The sequence below is a fragment of the Myotis davidii genome, unplaced genomic scaffold (assembly GCF_000327345.1).
Source record: "Myotis davidii unplaced genomic scaffold, ASM32734v1 scaffold1915, whole genome shotgun sequence".
NCBI lineage: Eukaryota > Metazoa > Chordata > Mammalia > Chiroptera > Vespertilionidae > Myotis > Myotis davidii.
This window is the reverse complement of record NW_006286237.1, coordinates 801811-815440: the sequence shown is the minus strand read 5'-3', so window position 1 is coordinate 815440 and position 13630 is coordinate 801811. Positions and strand designations below refer to the sequence as shown.

Sequence of the window (13630 nt, the reverse complement as noted above, 5' to 3'; positions counted from 1 at the left end):
CCCGGACCTTCCTCACTGCGCCCATCGGATGCAGGAGCGACAACCACAGGGAGGTCGTGACGATCCAGCTCGGCTCTCAAGCGCTTCCACCCCCCGCTGTCCGCTGGTGAGAGGTCACTGCTTAGCACTGGCCGGCCATCGGCTCCCAGCATGAAGGGGGGCGTGTCCCCGCGGGTGGGACCCACATTGCCTTCCGTCCCCTCCCGCTCGGCACTGAATTCACGCCTCAGAAGACAGGGAGTTACGAGCAACTCTGATGACTCCATAGTCAGGAAGTCGGGTGACCGGGTCAGTGTGCAGAGGACTCGTCTAGGTGCCGGGCAGGGTCGGCGGGACGAGCCTCAGCTCCCGGGACCCAGGTCCTGCTTCCTCCAAGTCACCGGCCTTCATGCCCTCCTTCCGCCGCCACCGCTCGTGACAAGGCGGAAGGGATGGCCGGTTAACCTGCCGCAGGAAAAGGCGGTTAATCCGCACCGGGGGCTCCGCCCGCAGCGCTTCTCAGGGGGACCGGGTTCAGCCAAGAACGGGGACACGGTGTAGCGGGGCTGGTGGCACCTCTGGAGTTGGGGCGGGGCGGGGCCTGAAGACACCGCGCTCTCCCACACCGGGGACCCCACCCCACATCTGGGACCTCACACCTGGGATCCCACCCCACACCTGGGACCCCACCCCACACCTGGGACCTCACACCTGGGACCCCACACCCCACCTGGCACCTCACCCCCTCACACCTGGGACCCCACCTCACACCTGGGACCCCACACCTGGGACCCCACCCCACACCTGGGACCTCACACATGGTACCCCACCCCACACCTGGGGCCTCACACCTGGGACCCCACCCCACACCTGGGGCCTCACACCTGGGACCCCACCCCACACCTGGGGCCTCACACCTGGGACCTCACACCCGGGGTCTCTGCTGGTCCTGTGACTCTCGTTTTCCCCGCTGCACCGGGAGGCCTGTGTCCCACCAGTTCTCACTCAGGGTCTTTCCTGAACTGTGGTCGCAGCGACACCTGAGCAGTGGGGTAGCCCAGCGGCTCCCTGGCTCCAGGGCACAGCGTGAGCTCCGCTGGGTGGAAGGGTTGTCGCAGAATTCGTGGCCGCGTCTTAAAACCACCCCAAGTTCTCGGCGGAGGGAGAAGTTAGAAACCTCAGAGATTCCGTCGGTATTTTAAGAGTTTCTTATTCTCATCTTAATCAGAGAAAGGGGAAAATTAGAAACAAGTTGACAGAAGTTTACGCTCGATTGTAACAGTTTCCGTTCTCTACATTGTGGCATGCTTGCCAAGTTTTCTACACTAAGAATGTATTTTCTACAAAGAAAATATTCTTGAAAAAGCCCCCAACTGCGGCATCAACAGAACCTTGCTGAGTTGTGATGGTTACCTATCTCAGGAGCCCGCACAGCATTAGGGGCCAATTTTTTTTTTTAATTTTTAAAAGCTACCTGCTTTTACTAGGTGTACCGGTTAGTAATGCGGATTGACCCTTTACCAGTTAATAATGCGGACTTTGTCATCAAAGAAAACACAGTAATTTCAGGAGAAACATCAAAAGTGCTTTGTTCAAAGTAACGTCCCTCGCTAGCTACACATTTCCCCCATCTTTCAGGTCATTTGTGGAGACCGTCCCAATAGAACTTTTCTTGTTTTGAGGCAGACCATTCAGAGACCCAATTGTCCATTTCTTTGTCCGTTTTGAAGCGCTGCTCAGAATATGCGGGTGCCGTCGATCGGAACAAGTGGTCATCTTGTCATCATGAAGCGAAATTACGTTGCCATGTCTTCTGGCACATTCTGGTCATTTCACGATCAAAGCGTGGTTCAAATTTATTATTTGTTTTCGATAGCAATCAGTATTAACGGTTTCACCTGGTTTTAGAAGCTCATAATACATCACACATTTCCTGATCCCACCGAACGCAAAGCATTGTCTTCTTTCCGAAGCGATTTGGCCTTGCAGTTGATGTTGACGGTTGACCTGGATCAGCCCATGATTTTCTGCGTTTGGGATTCTCAAAATAAATCCACTTTTCATCTCCAGTCACAATTCGATGCAAAAAAAGGCTTTCTTTCGTGCCAGTGAAGCCACATTTTACTGACGACTTTTCGGTTTTCCATTTGTCTTTCGTTCAGTTGATGTGGCACCCATTTTCCTTCCTTTAAAATCCTTCCCATTGCTTATAAATGATCAGAAATTGATGAGCAACATTTAATATTTCTGCAAGTTGTTTTTGAGTTTGACACGCATCTTCACCCAATAATGCTTGTCATCATTGGTCTTCAAACATTTTCGGTTGACCTGGATGTTCTTTGTCTTTCACATCGAAATCATCACTTTTAAGGCATTTAAACCAGCGTTCCCAAGTATCTTGAGATGGAGCATGTTCACCATTAAGCTTCCCGAAGTATGCGATCACTGTCAGCAGCACTTTTCTTCAAAATAACGAATTAAAACTTCCCGCAAAATGCTCTTTTTTTGGCACGAAATTCAACATTTTTAAGCGTAAAAACATCTATGTTGTTAACACCTTCAGCAAATTTGATATATGAAGTTTTGAAGCTTGTTGTCAATACAAAATAGCATGCATATCAAATCGCATATATATCAACATACGTGTAACTCCATCTATTGGGAAAAAAAATCAGCATTATTCCCCGGTCCACCTAGTATTGTGATTGCCGATGCCAGACACGCACACGGAGTCCATGCTGTTTTGTGAAAGAGTTTGGGAAGCCCTGGCCAGGTTGCTCCGTTGGTTAAAGCATCGTCCATCCTGACACGCCAAGGTTGCGGGTTTGATCCTAGATCGGGCACATACAAGAATCAACCAATGAATGCATACATAAGTGGAGCAACAAAGCAATGTTTCTCTCTCCCTTATAAATAAATTAATAATAATAATACAGCGGGCATTATGGGAAGCTAATTCAGATTGGCTAAGGAAGACTTACCAAGGAGGTTACTTTTGAGCTGAATATCAAGAAGGAGCTGGTCTAGCCAAGACCTGAGGGCAGAGTAGACTTACCCACCTGAGGAAGTCAGGAAGGCCCGTGTGGCTGGAGCAGGGTAAGCTCTGGGAAGCTTAGGAGCCGGTGGGGCCTCGAAGCCCAAGGTCAGGATAGCAGTGAAGCCAAGTGACCACCACAGCTGCTCAGAGTTCCTTTTTCAGTCTCTAGAATCGGGGGGCAGATGACAGGAGCAACCGCGTCCTCGTCTGTGACCTGATAGGACTGCGTGTCTTGCTGGTGAGGGCCCCGCGTAAAGCCCACGGTGAGCGGGGTGCTGTGTGACGGTGCTCAGCGCGGCCTTCCTGTGTTCTCCCCTGCAGCTCTTCCTTCCCTCCATGAGGAAGAAGCCGGCCCTGGCCGAGGGCAGCAGCCCCGAGGGCGACCTCCTCCAGGAGCACTGGCTGGTGGAGGACATGTTCATCTTCGAGAACGTGGGCTTCACCAAGGACGTGGGGAACATCAAGTTTCTGGTCTGCGCAGACTGTGAGATCGGACCCATCGGCTGGCATTGCCTCGATGACAAGAACAGTTTCTATGTGGCCTTGGAACGGGTTTCCCATGAGTAACTGAGGGGAGGGGGCTCAGCTGCACCCCCAAGTATGAGAGCGGCCCCTTCACTCACATTGCTCCCCCCTGCATCCTGCTGGGCTCCCCTTTACCTGGGGCTCCCCTTTACCTGGGGCTCCCCTTTACCCGGGGCTCCCCTGCTGCTTGCTCTGGACGAGTATCACCCACCTTTCAGCCACACGATGCTCGTGTGCTGATAGTGGAGGCTTCACCTTTTTCCTCTCTCAAGAAGGCACACAGATGTCTGAGAGTGACTTTGTTGTGTGGCTAACTTCACAGGCATTTATTCTCTGTAAACGTATAACCTTTACAAGCGTTAGTATTTGATCAGAAATGCTGCGGGTGCACCTCTATGCCAGTGTGAGAACCTCACCTCTAGGCTGATAGGAGCCTTTCGTGGTGAAGATGAATGCGGCCCCTCTTCCCTTCAAACCCTGATGAGGTTGACAGCCTGTTCGTTGAGATTCAGACTTTGAGCCCCATCGGGAGCCACCCTAGGAAAGCTCAGCCTGGGCCGTTTTCCGGGATCGGAGGCCCCGGAAGAGGACGGGGGTCTCAGAGGAATAGGCCTTGGCCATGTTGCACAGGAGTGTGTAGGTTTGTCTTTTCTGGACAAGTTACTGCTTCCTTTGTTCTCAAGAAAGACTTCCTTAATGGATAATGTCATTTACTGAACCTGCTGGGCCCGGTTCGTTTGGAATCTCTACTCCAACCCCCAATACAAACCTTCCACCCAGAGGCCTCTGTGGCTACAGCTGGGGGGCTGCTCTAACCCTGTGACTTTAGCCAAGTATCTCGCCTTCCACTAGGACTTCAGTGGTTCTGTCGTTTCTCTTCTGGAATGACTCGCCTCAGCAGGACTCTGTGCAGCCAGGCCCAGGTTCCTCCCCATCGCCCACCTCTCAGACCCAGGAGACCTGGCATTGCACGAGGACTAACTCAGGGCCGCCTCTCTGAGTCGGCTTGTCCCCTCCCCCGAGAGCTTACTCTAAGGGCTCCCTCAGTAACAGGTGGGCCTTGGGCTTGGTTTTGCAACTGGCCCACTTCCTCCTCCTTGGTCAGAGCTCCAGCAGAAATGAGGGAACCGTTTTCTAGACAAGTGGTCTAGTGTCCATGATTATGGCATTTACAGAAAGACAACTGAGAATTCTCCACTCAGGTTGGGAGGAACAAAACCAAGTAGATGCCTCTGTGGGCGAAGGGCCCCTCCTAGCACAGCCAAGCTCCGGCAAAGCATTCTCTAAAACTAGGCTTCGACTTTCCTTTTCTTAATCACAGAAAGAGTGCCCATTCTTTGCAGATAAATACAAAAATGGGCATAAACATTTTTAATCCCTCGTATTTCCACCATCCACAGATTGCCAATGGTAATGCTGTGTATGTCCATCTCAATGTTTTCTACACGTATGTATGGTTTTTAAAACAAATATGAGCCCATACTGTACTCTGTTATAACTTGCTTTGTCCATTTAACAACACACCAACTTCTCTTGCGTGTAGACATCTCCTGGTGTACACCCTTGTTTTTAGTCTGCCATCGTAGTTCTGTATTTATTTAAACAATCCGGTTAAATGGTAGCTGAACCTGTATGCACATTCCTAATTGTTCCCTCGGGGTGAAACGTGGGATTGCAGGGTGTGCAGTGCACATGCCTCAGGACTGGCCGTGCTGTTTACCCTGCAGAGGAAGACAGGCTCGCGTGGCTGAACCGTTCCAACACCGGGCATGTGTGGCCATTAAAAGACTACTTGGCCCTGGCCACGTAACTCAGTGGGTTAGAGTGTCGTCCAGATATGCCCAGGTTGCGGGTTCAACCTCCAATCAGGATACACATGCAAGAATCAACCAGTGAATGCACCAGTATGTGGAACAACAAATCCATGTTTCTCTCTCAAAAAGATATATTTTGCCACTTTAATACAAACAGTAGTCTCGTTTTGATTTGCATTTGTTATTTCTAATGAAGTTTTTATATACTTAGTGATGATTTGTATTTTTTTTTTTTTGAAAATTGCCAAACACTGTTGCCCAGTAGCCAAAAATATCAAGTTGTTATCCTGCCTTTTCAGTTTGATTTGAAAGAAATAAAGGCATTTAAACAATGGAAATGATAGTCCTGTATGTCCTGGGAAAGAATATGTGATTTTTTTAATATATATTTTGTTGATTTTATTTTTAGAGAGGAAGGGAGAGGGATAGTTAGAAACACTGATGAGAGAGAAACATCGATCAGCTGCCTCCTCCACACTCCCTACTGGGGATGTGCCCGCAACCAAAGTACATGCCCTTGACCGGAATCAAACCTGGGACCCTTGAGTCCGCAGGCCGACGCTCTATCCCCTGAGCCAAGCCAGTTAGGGCAAGAATATGTGATTTTAAACAGCAGAGGAGAGCTGAAACTGAAGAGTTACCTTGAGGTCTGCCAACGCACTGGTTACCCTTGTCGTGTCTGGGACACAATGAGAATGTCAGCTCTTGGCCTCCCGCACAGTAAGGCAGGCAGAGAACTCGCACTCGCTGTTTTGAGGATAGAGAGCTGCCTTCCTGCGGGGGAGGTGGATTTCCCTAAGGACTCATTGTTTCTACAAAAACCTTTTTCAACCCAGAATCAAAGCCGGACAGTGGTGTGCTGACATTTTACATACTTGCTCCTGTGCTGTGCAGGAGGCTGCTCGGTGTGAGTCAAGGATGTAACTAGCAAGGACTTGGGCTGAGAAGCACGGACAGGTCGCTTGGACTGACCGTCCCACCGATGGCCGCTAGAAGGGCTGGACAGAATATTGTTTAAGTCAGAAGGCATCAGCCCTGGCCGGTGTGGCCCAGTGCATAGAGCATCAGCCTGCGGACTGAAGGGTCCCAGGTTCGATTCCAGTCAAGTGCACATTCCTCAGATGGAGGCTGGATCCCCAACCCTGGTCAGGGCTTGTGTGGGAGGCAGCCAATCGATGGGTCTCGCTCGCATCCATGTTTCTCTGTCTCTCCCCCCTCCCACTGTCTAAAAGCCAATGGAAAATGCCATCGAGTGAGGATTAAACAAAAAAAATTTTTAAGCCAATAACCAAAATTAAGAATTCAGTGGAAGGGTTTAACAGCCAAGTAGGCACAGCCTCGTAGAGGTTCTGGGGAAAGCCCCTGAAAGGGTACCTGCCCCAAGCACCCGGACAGAAAGCACTCAATTTCAGTGTCAGGGAGCAACCTGCACTTTGCCTGTCCTCCCTCTTGCCAGCCAGCAGAGGGCAGTAGAGGCTGAAGCCACAGGCCAGTCTGGCCCAGGCCTCGTGGTCCCAGGGTCCCCAAGCCAGGATTCTGAAGGATGGGGGGTGTTCAGTCTGGGGCTATGAACACCAGAAATAACTTCTAAAGATCCTTATGGGCCTTTTAGGCAAGAAGGTCTATACCTCTTATTCTCAAAAGGATCCCCAACGAGAAAGGAACTATCATAGAGAGTCTGGCCACACATGTTCTTCGAGGTCCAGGTGTCAGTCACTGGCAGGTGCCCTGACCGGGAATCGAACCATGGCCTCTTGGTTCATAGGTCGACGTTCAACCACTGAGCCACGCTGGCCGGGCATCTGGTCTTTTAAGCACCAGTGAGCTGCAGGGCTGCCCGGAAATGCCCTGGGGGGGGGGGTTAGTTGTCAGCATTAACCTGGGCTAATGAATTAGCGTTCATCGGTGGGTCCTGATTAAGGGATCCCTGGGAGGGGCTTGCTGAGAGGATGGGATCTGAGGGCCCATCAGCACAGGGCCCAGGCCACGACAGGACCCCTGCCGGGGAGCCGCCTGCACTTAACAGGGGCCGTGGTCTCTCTCTGGTGTCCCATCTCCCTCCATCGTTGCGGCTCCTGGGTTCCCCCGGTTCCCTCAGTCCCCATAGTCCCAAGAGACAAGGCCCTCGGCCTGCGTTAGCTCTTTGTCTTCATTCCTCCAAGGCCGTGTCATGGCTGTTGACTTTCTACCTTAGACTGTGTGTCTGCAAAGCTGTTCCTGGCTGACCCTCGGCCTCCAGGTTCCCCTGGGACCCAAGGGCTCAGATTAGAGGTGGAGTTGGGTTTCAGCTGGGTGGGAAGGCGGTTAGGAAAACCGCCCGGCACGTATTCCAGGGTGGGCCTGTGTCTGCTTGGCGTGTAGGGCCGGCTCCACTGGTCTCTTCTCCCAGAAACCAGGAGCGGCATGACCTGCTCCTTCCTGTTTTCCCAGTACACACCACCCAGGGCAGCAGGCTCCAGGGGGCGGGACAAGCTGATCATTATTTGCATGAACTTCATTTGCATAAACACTGCCATGACCTTCTCTCAGGGCCCCAAACCAGAAAAGAAGGGGAGACTAGGGAGGCTGCTCACCATCCTAGGAGGTACTGGACAGACCCCGGGTGGCCCAAGGTCATCCCGACGCCCCTCCCCACCGGCAGGTCACGTCCATGACCCCTCCCCACAGGCAGGTCACGTCCACGACCCCTCCACACAGGCAGGTCACGGCTCTGGCTCAGCCCTCACCTCCCACCCCAGCTCCGGCTGAAGCACTGTGATGACTGCCTCTGTCCCTCCCCGCCTAGTGCCGGAACCTTCCAGCAGCTGACCAGAAGGAAGAGGTCGAGGGCCAGGTAGGATGTCTCAGACCCAGGCTGGTCTCATGCTGGGCCAAGGCTGAGAGCCGAGCAGCAGAAACGGGTACCAACTGTGGAGCAGGGACATCCTGACCCGACAAGAGGTCCTGCAGGTGAGTTAAACGAGAGAGAGAGACAGACAGACAGCACACCCAGGCACACGGAGCTGTCCCCATGCACGCGCGTGTCCTGAGCTGGCCCCATGCACACGCGTGTCCTGAGCTGGCCCCATGCACACACGTGTCCTGAGCTGGCTGAGGGACTTGTGTGGGAGCCAGGAAGCAGGAGCTGTGGTACCCGGCTGTGGACAGAGCAGTGGTGACCTCCTGGGACCTCAGGGTCAGAGGGTTCCAGGGATGGTGATGAATGTCGGTGACCCTGTGTCCCTGCCACCTGACCTGCACCGTGAGGCTCGGTCTTCCTTCCCAGGGACATAAGGAACAAGAAACAAAACTGGTGACGGAGTTCTGGCCTTGGCCTTGAGCGGGGCCTGCCTCTGCCACCCACGTGCAGGGAAGGACGCTGCCCCCAGGCATTTGGGTGGGAAAATCCACCCTCCTCACCTACAGGGGGAGGGGCCAGGCTTCCTACCTGTCTGGGCCTGTCCTACCTACCTGCCTGGGTCCCCTGAAGCTCCTGGGCAGGAGGGACGGGCTCAGGAGGACGGTGGGCGGAGTGTGCACCCCCCTTGGAGTCCCCCCTCCCCTCACCTTTCCCCACCCCCACCCCCTACAATGGGGGTGGGGGTGGGGATAGAATGACTCGCCCCTGAACCTCATTATTCCGTCCATAGAGGGCGCCCGCTCCCCACAGAGGCCTGCAGGAGATAAGTTTGCACTGAGACCCTCACCCTCACTCTCCTCGAAGGGGAGATTCAGTAAAAGCTTGGAAAATGAGCCCAACCAGCATGGCTCAGTGGTTGAGCCCCGACCCAAGAACCAGGAGGTCACGGTTCCATTCCTGGTCAGGGCACACGCCCAGGTTGCAGCCTCGACCCCCAGTGGGGGGTGTGCAGGAGGCAGCCAAGCCATGATTCTCTCATCATTGTTTTGGTCTCCCTCTCCCTCTCCCTTCCTCTCTGACATCAGTAAAAAGTATTTTTAAAAAAGAAAAAGAAAAACAGACTGTACGAGTCACTCGGCTGGGAGCAAAGGCGAAGGGACAGGCCTCCTGACGTCTCTGTGGTACAGAACGCGTGATGGAGCGTCTCCCTCTGACCCTCTTCCCTCGTCCCACCACTCAGGGGCTGGAATGAAACGGCTTCCAGGCTTTAGTTGTTCGCACCCTTTACCGATCGATCTTCAACCCTGAGCCGCTTCGGTGGCCCTGGCGCTCTCCTCCCAGAGGTAGATGTGCCTGACCATGAGCCCGCCTGCCTGGTCGGCGTTCACCACCAGCTTCACGCAGCTCACGTCGGCCCCCGTGGGTGTCGGCAGCACCTCCTGATCCAGCTGCCCCTCCAGGAGCTGGCCCAGCAAGACGAAGCTGGTGCAGAACTGGGGCACCCCCTCGGGGCTGTGGCCCAGCTCCACCTGCCCCCTCTGCAAGGCATGCTTTCCCTCCACGATGGTGCCCGTCAGCACCTGCACGCGGCTCAGGTTCGCGGGGCGGTTCAGAATGACCGTCAGGTGGCTCCCGGCGCTGACATTGTGGGTCCAAAAGAAAGACTCGTCCAGGGTGTAGGCCTCCCAGGGGAAGTGGACACCGAAGACCTTCATGTCCGTGAACACGGCTCCCGGCGGGTTGTGGGGGCCGTGGGGGCCCCGGCTGTGGGCGGCCCGGGCCTGGTGGTCCTGGTTGGCGCTGTAGTAGGGGACCCGGTGGTAGAAGAGGAAGGGCCTGAAGAGGGCGGGCCTCCTCTGGGCCAGGAGGATGCTGAAACGCGGGATCAGCCGGTCCAGGGGCTGGTCCTCATGGAAGAGCAGGAGGAAGCGGGCCAGCCGGGGCAGGTCGCTGCCGCGGAACAGCTTGCCCAGGGAGCCCCTGTTGGAGAACTCCAACAGCGCCCAGGGGTGGGCGCGCAGGGCCCACACCTTCCGCCGAATGTGGGTGAGGAAGCTGGGGGCGCAGAAGGTGTTGTCCCTCAGCAGGAGGAAGTAGTCGGAGAGCTGGGGGGCGAAGCTCACCAGGAAGGCGTGGTCCACGTTCCGCTTGGAGGCGGCGTCCCCGCAGCGGGCCTCCTGGCCCCCGATGGGACCCACTGCGGAGTAGGCGTCCGGGGGCGCGTGGATCAGCACCAGCCGCCCAGCCAGGATCTGGGGGTGGAAGAGGCTTGAGATCTGAACGACGGTCTCCCGGAGCCACGTGAGGTCCGAGTCCGCCAGGTGGACCAGCACCGTGAGGTGCTTCTGCTCCACCTTCGAGGAGGCACGGAACAGGTTGCCCAGCGTGTGCAGGAGGCCGTTGGGGTCCCGCCCTCGGCCCGAGGAGATGCCCACCGTCAGCCACGCTGGGGGGTAAGACAGGGACAGCTGTCAGCGTGCGTGGGGGGCGTCGTCAAGGGGGCGGGTAGGAAGATCTTTGGGCCTCTTCTCTTCCCTTCTTCCCCCTTCTATTTTCTTTTATTTTTATTATTATTAAATATATTTTTATGGATGTCAGAGAGGAAGGGAGAGGGAGAGAGATGGAAACACCAATGATGAGAGAGAATCATTGGTTGGCTGCCTCCTGCACATTGGGGATGGAGCCTGAAACCCAGGCACGTGCCCTGACGGGGAATGAATGGGTGACCTCTGGTTCCTGGGTCAATGCTCAACCATGGAGCCTCGCCAGCCGGCCCCCCTCCCATTTTCCATGGAGTCTGTCTTTCCGTGGAGGAGGTTCGAGTCCTCGCTACCAAAATGTGGTCCTCAGTCCTGCAACACCAGCCTCGCCTGGGAGCTTCCGGAAATGCAGACGTGGGCCCCGCCCGACCTGGACTTAAACAGAGCCCGACTTTGACCGACATCACCAGGTGCCTCGCGTGCGCATTCGGTTTGCAAAGCGCTGAGCTGTGTGGTGCTGAGTCCCCTGCTCCCTCCGAGCAGGTTTATGGCGCTTGGGCCACGCGCTCAGGATCTACCAGCCCTTTGTGTGCCCAGTCGTCTCCCCAAAACTCTCCTCTGAAGAAGATGCACTAGAAAAAGCACTTCTCCTACAGGTCAGGACCCCAAGGTCCCCCCCCCCCCCAAGGTTTCCTGCCACTGACGGCGTGACCTTGAGCAAGTCCCTTCACCCCCGAGCCTCGTTCCTGGTCCGTAAACCGGAGGGGGTGGGACCATGTGACTCTAAGGCCTGTTCTGGTCCCGGTGTTCCCTAATCCCTAGAGCAAGTCACTGCGTGTCATATAGGTGCTTGGTGGGGAGAAAGTGGCCAGATTCAGATATTCCCCGGCAAAGTGCTGCGTTTCCTCCCTCCTCCCTCTCTCCTTCCTTGCTACCGGACTTCTCGGGACGCCCCTGCCTCCCGTGGGACCCCACGCCCCTCCCTGGGACTCACTCTTTCTTCTCTGCTGGGTCGTTCTCATGTATTTGGAGGTGAGGTCCTGCCAGTCTGCTAGTGGTCTCGGGGCCTTCCTTCCGCCGTGACTGTCCTGGGACATCGACGAAAGCAAAGCATGAGCCTTCTTTCAGGAAAAGAACCAGGTTGAGCTCTGGCGGCTTCTCTAGGGGGAGGCGAGGGGCGTGGGTCCCTCTCCCTAGGTGAGCCCCGTGCCTTCTCAGGACGTCTGACCACTGGCCCGAGGATCCGGGCTCCAGCAGTATTTGCTGCCTTTCTTACCTCCGCCCATGGGAGGGAGCGGGGGGGGGGCAGGGGCTGGAAGGGGGGATGCAGCTTCTTTATGGACCAACGGGCCCCAGTCCACACCCCACCCCCTTTGGAGCTGCCTGCTCTCGGTGGACAGGGACAGGCACTATGAGAGTCTTCCTGTCCACTACCCCCTCCCCCATAGCCTCAGTTCCCTCTGAGAGCAACTTGGCCTTTACATTTGTATCCTCGTCCTTGTCCCTGGGGATTTGCAAAGTGAGGAAGAGCCACAGGAATCCGACAGCCACGGAGATCAGGAGGCAGCGTCTGAGGAAACACCGCATGGTGTCGGTGCTGGGACTCGGTTCCTGCAGCCAAAAGTCGACATGCACCCTGGGGACGGCCCATCCCGTCCACGCCTCCAGCTTCCCCTTCTCCCCCAGAGCCTCATCCCTAAACCCTCCAGGCCCTATTCTTCCTCTTCTTTTTATTTGATTTTTAAAATGTTTTTACTGATTTCAGAGAGGAAGGCAGAGGGAGGAAGAGAGAGATACATCCACGATGAGAGAGAGCCATGGACCGGCTGCCTCCTGCACGCCCCACACTGGGGATCGAGCCCACAGCCCGGGCCTGTGCCCTTGACTGAGAATCGAACCGTGACCTCCTGGTTCCTAGGTCGATGCTCACCACTGAGCCACACCGGCCAGACCCTCTTCCTCATCGTGAATTACTGCCCACGCCAGGCTTTTCTTTTTCCTTTAAAATTTTTAAAATCCTCACCCGAGGGTATTTTTCCTTTGATTTCTAGGGAGAGCGGAAGAGAGAGGGAGAGACAGGAACATCGATGTGAGAGAAACACATCGATGGGCTGCCTCCTGCACGTGCCCCGACCAGGGCCAGGGATCGAGCCTGCAACCGAGGCACGTGCCCTTGACCGTAAACAAACCCGGGACCCTTCGGTCCGCAGGCCAACGCTCTGTCACGAGACAAACCAGCCAGGGCCCCAGCCTGTCTTTTCACCTGCGCTGGGGACCTCACGGAACGTAGCCGTGCTCACCCCGCACCCAGGAGGGAGGCTGCCTGTGTTGGGACCTCTGCTGACTTCTCTTTACAGCTTCCACTTTACCAACGTTTTTCCTCTCAGATGGTGAGTGCCAGCTGCACACTCACACGCATGGCGGCCTCTTCGGGGAGGAGGCCTGTTTATCTTAGAAAACAGATGTTCGCCAGCCCTCCCTGCCTTTCCTAACAAAAGTGAAGCTATTTCATCAAATCGCTGGACGCGAAGGGCTGCTAAGTGCTAAGCAACTTGGGTGCCTCTCTTTGCTTTTGAATCGAGGAGACCCTTGATTGCCCCCAACCCATAACCCTATTCACAGGCCTTGATCAGAACGGGGTCCCGGAACTGTGAGGGAAACCCTCCTGTCCTGAGGGTGGGGCTGCCGGATTCGGCTGGCTCGGCCTCAGACGCCCGCGTGCGCCTCCTCCTCTGTGGCTTCTCTCTGGAGAGAATGTTTTCCCCTGTTCCTACGTGATCAGAGGAAAGCCTTTCCTATGCTTGTCACCAGCTCTGGATTCTTACGGGGCGTAGTCGGGACACACAAGAAATCGCAGTCAGTCATCTCCACGCTCCCGAGGCCTCCACATTCTCTAATCTCCCCGTTTCCATGGAACCTGCCAGGTCAGTGTTTCAGGGGAGGATAGCAGGCTCCT

At 55.3% G+C, this 13630-nt stretch overlaps 2 protein-coding genes across 2 annotated transcripts; one reads left to right on the top strand and one right to left on the bottom strand.

Moving 5' to 3' along the window:
* The first annotated feature begins 3275 nt into the window (after positions 1-3275).
* Positions 3276-3631, top strand: RABIF (RAB interacting factor). The gene has a single exon (XM_015559893.1). It carries the CDS (start codon positions 3353-3355, stop codon positions 3581-3583), a length of 231 nt encoding a protein of 76 aa, XP_015415379.1. The 5' UTR covers positions 3276-3352; the 3' UTR covers positions 3584-3631.
* Positions 3632-9492: 5861 nt separating this feature from the next.
* LOC102763072 (alpha-1,3-mannosyl-glycoprotein 4-beta-N-acetylglucosaminyltransferase-like protein MGAT4E) lies at positions 9493-11771 on the bottom strand. The gene is made up of 2 exons (XM_006757491.1): positions 11669-11771; positions 9493-10640 (listed from the first exon to the last, which is right to left on the bottom strand). The coding sequence occupies exons 1-2, from the start codon at positions 11769-11771 to the stop codon at positions 9493-9495; spliced, it is 1251 nt and encodes a 416-aa protein (XP_006757554.1).
* Between the last annotated feature and the right edge of the window lie 1859 nt (positions 11772-13630).

Coding starts and splice junctions, on each gene's coding strand:
- RABIF (XM_015559893.1), top strand. CDS start 3,353: ATGAGGAAGAAGCCGGCCCTGGCCGAGGGCAGCAGCCCCGAGGGCGAC.
- LOC102763072 (XM_006757491.1), bottom strand. CDS start 11,771: ATGTCCCAGGACAGTCACGGCGGAAGGAAGGCCCCGAGACCACTAGCA. Junction 10,641..11,668: donor GACCCAGCAGAGAAGAAAGA/GTGAGTCCCAGG, acceptor CTTACCCCCCAG/CGTGGCTGACGGTGGGCATC.